At 42.4% G+C, this 12,260-nt stretch overlaps 1 protein-coding gene across 2 annotated transcripts in view; it reads right to left on the reverse strand.

Annotated features, from left to right (window-relative positions):
- MERTK (MER proto-oncogene, tyrosine kinase) overlaps positions 1–12,260 on the reverse strand; it is a 120,137-nt gene that overhangs the window by 13,771 nt on the left and 94,106 nt on the right. For both annotated transcript variants that reach the window (XM_012811029.2, XM_023518822.1), the window contains 5 exons: positions 11,411–11,496; positions 9,745–9,840; positions 8,772–8,852; positions 6,160–6,252; positions 4,149–4,267 (listed from right to left, as the gene is read on the reverse strand). In XM_012811029.2, coding sequence (XP_012666483.2) covers positions 4,149–4,267; positions 6,160–6,252; positions 8,772–8,852; positions 9,745–9,840; positions 11,411–11,496 — 475 coding nt within the window. The remainder of the gene's footprint in view (positions 1–4,148; positions 4,268–6,159; positions 6,253–8,771; positions 8,853–9,744; positions 9,841–11,410; positions 11,497–12,260) is intronic.

Genomic DNA, 12,260 nt, shown 5'->3' on the forward strand with positions numbered 1-12,260 from the left:
GGCCGGTAGGAATGAAAAATGGTGCAGCCATGCTGGAAAACTGGGGTGCAGCCACAGTTTCCTATAATGTTAAACATGACCCAGCATCCCAACTCCTGACCATTTGCTCTAGAAAAATGAAGACCTAACACAAAAATCAGCACGTGAATTTTCATAACAGCTTCATTCATGATTACCAAAACCTGGAAATGTCCCATAAATCCTTCAACAGATGAAACAGATAAACTTCAGTATATCCATACAATGGAGTATTACACAGTATTACTTTTTTTCTATAAAAAGAAAAAAAAGAGTAAACTATTGACACATAAAACAGCTTGGGTGATCTCAAAGGAATAATGCCAGGTGAAAGAGGCCAGTCCACAAAGATCACTAATTATATGACATTCTTGAAAAGACAAAACCATAGTGGTAGAGAACAGAACAGTGGGGACCATGGGTTAGCCACGGGGGTAGAAGGGGTTACTACAGAGGGGTAGCAGAAGGGAATCTTAGTGGGCGATAGCACTGTTCTGTACCCTGATTCGAATTATGGGTACATTAATCTGTATATGTGTTAAAATGTATAGAACTATGTAACAAAATGGGAAAACGTTAATTTTACTGTATGATCATTTAAGAAATATTTTGAAAAGAATATAAATTGTTGGAGGGGAATGGGGGAAAGGAAGAGCAGCGAGAGGGAAGGAGGGAGGGGGGTGTGGTCTCGGTGTGTGACACACCTTTTGGGAGCAAGACACAATGTAAGAGGGACTTTACCTAACAAATGCAATCAGTGTGACCTGGTTTCTTGTACCCTCGATGAATCCCCAACAATAATTAAAAATATATATATATATAAATTGTCCCTCTATTTCACTTCTACAGAGATGTAAAGAAGACATCCAATATGAGGCTATTTGTTGCATGGGAGTCTAAATAAAGGGGAAGAGTTAAGCTTTGCAAGACAGATATCTTTGGCCAACAAATACATGTAGCCCTGTTTATTTTTATTTTATTTTTTCACCACAAAATGCAATCTTGTACAACATAAAATCCATACCCCCCGCCCCTGCCAATTATTGAGAAAATCATAAAACATACCAGAAAATTAAATGTGAGTGGAAGGAGGTTGAGGTGGGTGGATTGCTTGAGCTCAGGAGTTTAAGACTGGCCTGAGCCAGAGCGAGAACTTGTCTCTAAAAATAGCTGGGCATTGTGGTGGGCCCCTGTAGTCCCAACTATTTGGGAGGCTGAGGCAATAGGATCACTTGAACCCAAGAGTTTGAGGTTGTTGTGAGCTAAGATGCCAGGACACTCTGCCAAAAGTGACAAAATAAGGCTCTTGTTCCCCCCTCCTCCCGAAAAAAAAGGTGAGTGAAAGTACCTATGAACACAAAACAGACTCCACTGAAGAGATGTAGTGTAGCCACACACAGCACTGTCTGGAGGCTGCCCCACCAGGGAGGGCACACGGGGGATGGGGCAGTCAGAGGACAGCTGAAGGAATGGGGTCTGCATCCTGGGGTCCAGTTATATTTCCACCACTGCCCTCTCTGGGCCTCAGTTTCCTCTCTTAAATTTTGATTCGTAACTACTTCCTCAGGTTGTTGTGCTACTAATACATTCATACTTGCAAAATACAGCCTCGTCTATGCTAAATTCTTGAGAAGTGTTAGTAGTGCTGTCACTCTCTGGACAGCTGTGTGTGTGGTGATGACAAGTACATGAGACACACAGGCATGGAATAAGTGGTAAGACAATGTGTGAAGTTGCTAATCATTATGCTAAGGTGTTGGGCATTGTGGATAATGTATTCTACTTTTGCAAGGTTTTTATGATGCTATCATTATTTCTTGGGGGGGGGAGGGAAGAAAAAAAACTCAGTCATGTCTATAAATGTTCTCTACTTTTTTTTTGGAGACAGAGTTGCACCTAGTCACCTGAGTAGAGCGCCATGGCGACACCTCACAGAAACCTCAAACTCTTGGGCTCAAGAGATCCTCTGGCCTCACCCTTCCAAGTAGCTGGGACTACAGGTGCCACCACAACGCAGTGCTATTTTTAGAGACCAGGTCTCACTCTTGCTTAAGCTGGTCTCAAACTCCTAAGCTCAGGAAATCCACCCACCTGGGCCTCCCACAGAGCTGGGATTATAGGTGTGAGTCACCTGGCCATGTTCTCTACTTTGGACTAGGCCCTTCTCCTCTTTGGAGGAGCCTCAGTGATAATAGCTGTGCGGTAAGGCTACTGTAATTTCCTGTCTCTGGTTAGTACTCGTGCTGGTGAAAGATGTAAGAGCAGCCACATGGAAATGATTGGAAATATGTCTGGGCATGGGGCCATATGGGGAACTAGTAAAAAGAAAGTGGGCCATTCTCCTGTTCAGGTCACTCAGACCTTCTCTGGGAAGAACAGAACAAGAAAAAAAAACCCAAACCAAAAACCCCCCGCAAAACAAAAATCCCTTCCCCTCCCTCACAGGCAGGCATAAATGCCGACAGAGTCAGCAGGACTTAGGAAAGGAGGCCCCAGGAGGTTTCTGACCCTACACTGGCTCTCATGTTTTGCCTGCTTCTTTCAACTACCTTCGCACATTTTAAATAAAGGGCTGTTTCTACAGATTTATGGGTCTCTTGGGATGAAGAGATGGTGTTTTTCCAGGTTGATTTTCCCCGTGAGGTCCCTCAGTCGTCATTCCTGTTATCACAGTTCACTGTAACTCTATCAATCATCGGGACCTGGGGCCATGAAGCTCATTAGTTACCAGAGGTCATGGCACTTTAGTCTGAGGTCTTCTCTGTCTGATTTCTCTGTGCTGTGGGGACTCGGCAGGGGTTGCTTTCCTCCTTAGGGGTACTGCTGAAGGCAGGCATGCTGGCCCACCAATCCCCAACACTTCTGATTCTGAGCTGGGCTCACCATAAAGAGAAAGATGGATGAGGTAAGTTCACCCTCAGTAAACAACTGGAAAATAGCACCAAGCAGCCTCCATGTGGGAACTGCAACAGACCCAGCACCCAGCGACTTCATACTGAACAAAGCAAAAAGAAGGGACTTCAAAAATAAGAGGCTACCGGAAAACACAGGGCTCAAACACCTTTCAGAAGGAACGAGGCACCGTCCTGCTCTGTCTTCACCCAATGCAAAGATTCCAGATGACCTGGTGGGGTGAGGAGAGGAACAAGTCTCTCCAGTGTTCCCTCCCTTGAAGTCTGAGACCTATCAGCTCATCAGGGGAGTCAACAGTGAGATCACACCTGACCTCAGGCTTTACTTCCAAACTGCCCAGGTTCCTTGGGTGACTGCAGTGAGGAAGTTCTGGCCACCACCACTGTGGTCACCATAAGATCCTCCCCCAGCCTAGTTACCACTTGCCCATCCTGCCACCACGCCGCTGATGGGCACTCTGCCTGGCCTGCATGTCATTTGGGCCCCTGTGCCCACAGCATACCCAGCTCTCCCCTTCGCTCTGAATAACTGACTACCTGTCTCTGTTCTTCCTCACCCACCAACAGTGGTGGTTCATGAGGCAGAAACCACAACTACTATGTTCCTTTCAGTGTCCCTGGAGCTCAGCACCGCTGGAGCCAGCACTTAGTCACAGGGTGAACTAATCAACTTAATAAACATCCCTGGCTGAGTTGAAGACTCTGTGAGTGTGTTCTCTTTGGGAAAGTGACCAGGCTGACCCCAGGCCACTGTAAATCCAGGTTCATCGGTACAGGACAGTGTACAGGATGCCACCACATGGGTCATACACAGGGACATATCCCCCCAGTGGCTTGTCTGCAGAGCCATTGGGAGTGGGTTTTTAGGGTCCCTAAGAACCGATTTAATGGCTTTCCTATCTTCCATGAGCATTGGGGATTATGTGGCCATGTGGGGTATGAAGTGTAGGACTGACTCCAGAGATGATGAGACTTTGGCCATGAGACTGTACACCATCTGCTTCCTCCCACCCCCCACCATAAAGCAGAAATAATACTCTTAAGCACGCGTGCTGTGGCGACAGATACACATTTTTAACATTTTGTTGAGTGAGCACTGAACCAAGGTCAATGTCCTCTCCTTACCTCTTTCATTTTCATAGTTAGACAGTTTGGTAGTCCTGACTCTGTTGCATAAGCCCTGAGAACTGTTCAGAGACAACGCAAGTAGATTATTACCTTTGGTCCTGTCTCCAATCGGGAATAAAGTAAATAGGTGTGCAGGTCCCCATATTTCATGAAGGGTAATATCACCATGGGCTTTGGGACGCCTTGAGAGCTCATTTCTATACATACACCTGGAATCAAAAACATAGAACCAATCACAAAGAGCACTTGTTACGTGTAAGCAGGAAAGCCCTGAGGGCCACTGGCCAAATTGAAACCATGTGCCACCAAGTTAACAGTTAAAAAGAACAAGGGCTTCTAACGCATATGCTATGTTACTGAAAATAGAGAAAACGCTTAGGGTCCATTATTTTTTTTTTCTTTCAGATTAGTGTTAATCTTTGCATGAGAGTTCTCAAAAATAAATCAGTAACCAATATGGACATCTAGAAACCTAGGAGTTGTTATTAGACTAAATCTGAGCAATGGAGAACCCACTAGGAGTCAAGGGCAAACTAGTTTCATGTCATAATTAGACACTTATTCACATGAAGAAGTCCACTTAATGTAACAAAATGCTTTAAACTATTAAAAAAATTCTGAGGGCTTATAGGTAAAATCCAGGCCCCTAAATTTCAACAGTTACAAAAAGAGAAAGCCATAATACCATTTATCATGGAATTCACAAGCTACAGCCAGTCACCTGATGCCAGGCTTGCAAAGCACTTGGGCTTTGTGGTGTGATTACAAAGTACAATTGTTCTCAGAGTCTGCTAACGGTAATGGCTGGGAATGAATAACAGTACTTTCTTTGACATAATATTGTATCCAAACATTAGTTTTTCACATTTCTCTACAGTGCAATTATACAAGACTTTGAAAGATCCCCCAAAGAATTTAACAAAGCCACAGGGCAGGAAAAAAATAATAATAATTGAAAAGGCCAGTGGAAAATTCAATTCTTTCCAGGTTGCTCTTTTCTCTTGGATTAGTGTCACTTACACAGCATCCACTCAGTAACTAATCTCCTCTTTTATATTTTTTAGCTAACGAAGCTGCAAATCCAGATTGTGTTAAACAATGTTATGTGGCACTATTAAATCACATTCCATGAAGTTATCAAAGTACCAAGATCATAAGAAATCAGAATTTTCAAACAGGTTAACAAATAATCTCTCAAAGATGATCTATGGTGGGTGGCACCTATGGCTCAGTGAGTAGGGAACCAGCCCCATATACCGAGGGTGGCAGGTTTGAACCCAACCCCAGCCAAACTGCAACAAAAAATAACTGGGTATTGTGGTGAGCACCTGCAGTCCCAGCTACTCAGGAAGCTGAGGCAAGAGAATCGCCTAAGCCTAGGAGTTGGAAGTTGCTGTGAGCTGTGATGCCACGGCACTCTGCCCAGGGCAATAAAGTGAGACTATGTCTCTAAAAAAAAAAAAAAAATGATCTATGGAATTTGTTTACTTTTATTGCTTTACCCCAGTGGTATATGATTTGTGAATAACCTTAAATGAGTAAAAATTATGGTATGATCAGCCCTTGTATTTTCCCTTTAAGTAACTGGAGCTAGAATTCTATGGACACTGTAACCATTCGTGAGTTTATTGGTGTCCAGAAAATGCAAAGCCATTTTATCTTTACTATCATCTTCAGAAAATGTAATGATAAGAAGTCTTCTGGGTGGGTCGGCGCCTGTAGCATAGTGGTTGTGGCTCCAGCCACGTATACCGAGGCTGGCGTGTTCAAACCCAGCCTGGCCAGCTAAACAGCAATGACAACTGCAACAAAAAAATAGCCAGGTGTTGAGGCGGGTGCCAGTAATCCCAGCTACTTGGGAGGCTAAGGCAAGAGAATCACTTAAGCCCAAGAGTTTGAGATTGCTGTGAGCTGTGATGCCATGGCACTCTACTCAGGGTGACAGCTTGAGACTGTGCTCAAAAAAAAAGAAGCCTTCTGGGTGAAAAATTCACTGTTATAAAATACTTTGGGTTTATACAAAGGAAACTTATTTTTTCCTGTGGCACAGAGTAGATCAGCTGAGTCCCCTTGGCCACCCACTCTTGCATTATGGGGGTACCTAGAAGTCGGATGACATTTGGGTGGCTGAAGTCTTTCATGCATGCTGCCTCACTGAGAAACTCTTCGATCTCCCGCTGTGAAAAGTTGTCCACTAAAGAAAAAAATGGAAAATGTTAGGCATGAATAATTTACTCAGTTGAGGAAAGGGGAGCGGGAAATAGCAATTTTGTTCTTTAAAACTGAAGTCAAGAAAAGACTAAACTATAGGGACAAGGAAGAGAGATGAGTGGTGGTCAGGGGTTGGTGAGGTGGTGGTCAGCGGGAGAGAAGACAGGAGCAAATAATTGAAGCACAGAATTAGGGCTGTAGCATGGGGATTTAGGGCTGGGAAACTACTCTGTACATGCTACACTGTAACGGTGGTTAGGTGACATTGCACAATTGTCAAAGCCCACTGTACAAGTAGTAATGGGTGCAGAGTTTGATGAATAGTTTTGGAGATGGTGCTGGTGAAGGTTGTATAACCTTATGAACACACTTAAGTACCACTGAAATGTACACTTAAAAATTCTTAGGAGGATGAATTTTATATGTATTTTACCACAATTAAAAACTAACAAAAAATATAAAGCCAGGCTGGCCTTAGGAAATTTGTTTTAACAGGGTATATATAACTAAGGTCGAAATCACTCATGAGAACAACTATCATGGTGTCAATACCATACTATGGGCTTAATATATATTAAATATATTACATTTCCTATTAAAGCAAATTTAAAACTTTAAAAAATCTATACACCTACAAAATGTCTGCTGACTTTGCCCTCAACGCTTCTGTTTGCCGCCTGCAATCAACCAGATTTGGGAAGGTGGGGACAGAGGGGTAGGAATCTGCCTTCCCTGAGAGACTGACCCCCAGGCAAAAGTAGATAAGCCTGGGGCTTGGGAGCCAGAGTCTGTTCTTTCAAATCTATGATAATTAGCTTGAATGTAATTCCTATGCAAGCTACTCTAAGTTAAAGAAGAGTAGAGCCAGGCCAGTGAATCAGGGAGGGGCTCTGCTCAGGCCCTATCAGGCCTCGCAGCCCCCCTGCCTACATCCCTAAATGGGGATAAAGGAAGGCCTTGCTGCAGACACAGTGTGAAGCTCAAATAAACTCTGCAGGAAGGGTGCAGAGTCTGGCTCCCTGCTGAGTTTAGTCCTAGTGGGTATTTTAACTTCGGGGTGTCTGTCTTAGTTTCTGGGGACTGGTTCTGAACCTCCTTCTTGGTTGTGCGGATTTTCTGTTCCTGTTGCACTGATGAAATGTAGGGAGAATCGTCATGTTCTTGGGTTCACAGTGGACAGCGCCTACGTATTAGCCATTGTGAAATACTTAGCAAAAAGCAAAAATCACTGGAACCATGTGACTGGGTTACTGTAGTTCTTTTTTAGAACAGAAGTAAACTTTGGCCTCCACTTTTGGTTTAGGAGTCTCAAGCTATACTTATAATCCAATTAATGTTTTACAGTATAGCAAATGGTAGATTTAAATCTTAGGGAGGTTCAAAATCCAATTTTACTTTATTCCTTGATCAAAAGTAGTAATTAACCGGTACAGGGGTTTAAAAAGGAAGCAGGATTGATCAAGAATGGTGATAAATTAAACACCAAACAATTTCTATCCATGTGACTCATGATGGAGACAGCAGGTGCGATGCCACATGGTCATGGTGCCCAAGTGATGGGCTGTGACCAGCCAGACTGCTGCAGGATCAAACTTAGACAGTTCTGCTGTCCCACCTTTCTAGGAGAAAGACATGGAGGGAAATGCTATCTTGTTCTGCCACTGAAGCCTGTTGGTCCTATGGTATTGAAAAAGTCCAGCACAATCTGTCTCTTTTTAGCTATTTCACAAGCTAAAGGACAAGTCAGCAAGTCAATATAGTTTTCCTTATCAATACAGATATCTGCACAGATTCTAGTGTCCTAACTGACATCTACCATTATTTTTGTCAACATTGTAATTGGTTCTCCTCCATACGGACACCAAGTAGACTCTAATATATAGCACTTATTCCTTGCCGGATAAAAGCAGATTCTTTGTTACAACTTACAAGGTCCTCCCTGACCTGCTGCTAGCTTTCTTCTCACGAGCTTAGAGGTTCTGGCTTTTGAGAGCAGCTTTTCATATGCTTGACCAAAGAGAATTCCTCTTCTTTTTGGGAAACTTATTGTCCAGGCAGCCCACTGCTTCCCCAGAACCATGCAATCATCCCCAAATGAGGAAGTGGGCCCACCACACGCGACAGATCAGCCAGACCACCGTCTGGGTCAGATGCTGACACCAGTTCACCCCTGACTCAGAAATTGATGGCTTCTTTTGGAGTTCTTAGCTCTCTTCTAGATGAGAGAGACACAGAGGCAGAGACAGAGCAAGTGTGCACGAGAATGTGCAAGAGATAGTGAATGGAACAAATGTTATTGCCCTGGGTGTGAAGAATATATAGTGCGTGCATGAAGAGCTCACTGTAGGAACTTGCTCTGCATGACCAGTGTCCTGCACTGCCTCCTGACCCACCAGCAACTGAGATCGTAACGTCTGAACACCATCACTGGCCTCACGGAATACCCAACACTGAAACAACTGCCCACCCCCAGAAGAGCAGGTTTCATCCCTGATTACTCACATTTCATGGTCTTAACTGCCACTTTCTGAGAGGTCCCATCTTGCTGCTTAAGATTTCCTTCCATCACTGACCCAAACTCTCCTGTGAAGTAAAACATTTATTTAGGCACGGTGCAAAATCTCCCCTGACCACAGAGACACCCGTACTCACAACCTGGGGCCTTGGGCCACCTGCTAGTCTTCAGCTCATCAGGAGCTTGGGTGGCTCAGTCTGTCACCTTATTAAACCTTACAGGCAGTCCCTGAGTTACAACTTCACTTATGTATGCAAGGTATTACAGATTAAAGGTAAATGTAACTGTTCCAACTTACATACAAATTCAACTTAAGAGCAAACCTACAGAATCTATTGTATTTATAACCCAGGGAGTGGCTGTATAACAGTACAAGACATTTCAAATACAGGGTGTACAATTGGCACCCATAGCTCAGTGAGTAGGGCACCAGCCACATACACCAAAGGTGGCAGGTTGAAGCCCAGCCTGGGCCTGCTAAACAACACTGACAACTGCAACAACAAAAAATAGCTGGATGCTGTGGTGGGTGCCCCTATTCCCAGCTACTCAGTAGGCTGAGGCAAGAGAATCGCTTAAGTCCAAGAGTTTGAGGTTGCTGTCAACTGTGATGCCTCGGCACTCTACCTAGGGCAACACAGTAAGACTGTGTCTCAGACAAACAAATAAACAAACAAAACAAATACAGGGTATACATAAAGCTTGTGTGCAATTTAAAATTTATAACTATTACATATTACTATACATATTACATACATATCAGTGCTCAAAAAGGACAAACTCTTAATATCATTATCATTCATCCTAAGAGCAATTTAATAAATTAAACAAGTAGTTCTATCTCATTATAAAATGTGACTTTCTATATTATAACTCAAAGCCATAAAATGGCATTTTGTTAAATAATGAACTTCTGACCTTTTGCCCCACATTTTGAAAGAATTACTTTAAACCTCTTACCTTCCCCCAGAATTTTTCCAAGAATCAGAAGATTCCTGTCGATCACAACATCTTCTAGTTTATTTTGTAGATCCTCGCTGACTCCCAAGCTCTGCACTATAAAAGTATTTATAAGAGTTGGCAGTGTGTTTTCTTTCATTTGAATACAATTAAAATTATACTTAAAGTCCTATACAATAAACAACCTTTTTCTTCATTTTATAATCATTCTTTCTCCCCACAAGGTGCCAGTAATAAAACATCTCATTCACTCCTACTATGATTAAAATGAGCATAATGAGTCCTCCAGGGCAAGATTAATTCTGAAGAATTGTAAGAACCCTATTTCTCTTCCAGCTGTGTGGCAGCAGCAACCACTATCGGATTTGAGTAGGGGAGGTTCGTCCTTGAGTTAAAGAGGTAAGGAAGGTACGTGAACAGTGCTTTCTCATGGATTCTTTACTATTATATCCCAAGCTATGGTATACAAACACCACCAGGCCACCTCCCCTGCAGGGGAGGAATCTCACAAACTACAGGAAACATTTAGAGAATAAGCTAGTATTTTACATATAGTATACAGGAACCTCATTTTAATGATGCAGGAAGTGCTTCGAGGAATTAGAGAATAAGATCTTCTACAATAAGGTGTGTAATATAGCAAGGTATATAATAGATACGCAGTACTGACAAATGTTGGCAACAAGCAGAATTAACCAGGAGAGACCAATTCCATAACTATTTGGTAAATCGTTTGATTTGGGCATGAGCAAGCCATGGAAAGAAAAAAAAATGCAGGTAATTAGAAAGAACCCGTTAGTTCTCAAAGGATCCTTTATCCCAATGGCCCTCCAATAAAGAAAAAAAGATTGGTCAGCTAATAAAATTTTTAATTAAAAAATTTTAAATGAAAAGGAGCAAGAACAGAAAAATCTAAAGAGTCAAAACTTACAGATTAGAAAAGTAAAAACATTAATTATAATGTATAGTAGACATTCATACTCTGTATAATACTCTACATTAAGTGAGAATTTCTATTTCACAGAAACATGCATTTTATCATTCTTATGTCTTTTTTTGGCCAGGGCTGGGTTTGAACCCACTTCCGGCATGTGAGGCCAGCGCCCTACTCCTTTGAGCCACAGCCGTTCCCCACCCACCCCCCCTTTTTGGTAACCATCCAGAAGCATGAATTTGTTAATATTTGCAAATACTTTCTAGACTTTTTTTCTGAAATTATTCAAGAGCACCATTCCATTATCTGTTTATTTCCACTCTTTAAACCAGAAGTCCTGACTTTCTGATTCAGCAAACCTCAAACCACAGTGTTCAACCAAAACCATGTTGGCAAATTGTCCTCTGAGTTGGTTGCCAGGAAAACAGAAATAAGGCCTGAGGTTACTTTTAAATTCCTGACCTTTACCCATCTTCTATCACCCCAAAAGAAGGTTCCTCTTTTCCTCCACTTTCAAGGCTTTATGAGTCCTTAACCCCAATTACTTAGCCCCAGGGTCCAGTAAACCAGCCAGCAGAGACGTGCATGGCAATGTCTAACTATCTACTTGCTGGTTTCTAAAGACATTTTAAATATCCATTCCTTGACTCCTTTGCCTTTTGTTATAAATCTGCCTGTTCTTTGTTCTCATTTATTTTAACTTTTGTCAAAAAGGGAAAAAAATCAACTTACAGGTAAGTTCAATGGCTCGCCGACAGAAGGACTTCTTCGCTATGTAGTTAACGACTAATTCGGAATCCTCCTCTGTAAATGCATTCCTGGGTGAATGGAAACAAAGACATCTCACTACAAAAACCAGGGCTAAGGAGGCAGGTGTTGATTCCACAAGGATGCTATGAAGCCACTGCCTTCTAAGTGGGCTCTTCTACAACAAAAACACTTCCCCCTAGGAGAAATCTATTTCTTTCCCTTTGTCTATCCTATACTTACCTAGCAACATCAAAACAACTCTGTCTAAGTACCATCACAAGCAGGAAATAACTGATAAGCACACGCCTATAGCCCCGGCTACCTGGGAGGCTGAAGCAAGAGGATCTCTTTAGCCCAGGAGTTTGAAGTTGCTGTGAGCTATGCTGCCACAGCACTCTACCCACGGCTACAGAGTCAGACTCTGTCTTAAAAAACAAAAACAAAAACAAAAAAAGCTTCCAACAGCCAAAGCTGTAACAATGTGAACAACAAAATAAAGTAGCACTGGATTATGAGTATAAAATGACTATCCATGAACCCATACTGATAAAAAAATGATTGATTGAATAAATGGGGAGAAGAATCAAATCTCCTGTGCAGAAGAACTCCTAATATTTTACGTAGATACCGTGCCCTTAAGGGGTAGGAGGAGTTGAATCCTTGCCCTGTAAGTGTGGGCTGTGCATCAAAGCATGGAAAGGAGAAAGTAACTTTATGGCAGAGACTAGCTGGTTGGACAGAATTATGCATTATAGACTTAATCTCAATTTATCTTGGGGATATATGTATATTATTTCTAAAGAGATAACACAATTTTGAAAATAAGATGAAA

This window comes from Otolemur garnettii, unplaced genomic scaffold (genome assembly GCF_000181295.1).
Source record: "Otolemur garnettii isolate 467f Iridium unplaced genomic scaffold, OtoGar3 scaffold00148, whole genome shotgun sequence".
Taxonomy (NCBI): domain Eukaryota; kingdom Metazoa; phylum Chordata; class Mammalia; order Primates; family Galagidae; genus Otolemur; species Otolemur garnettii.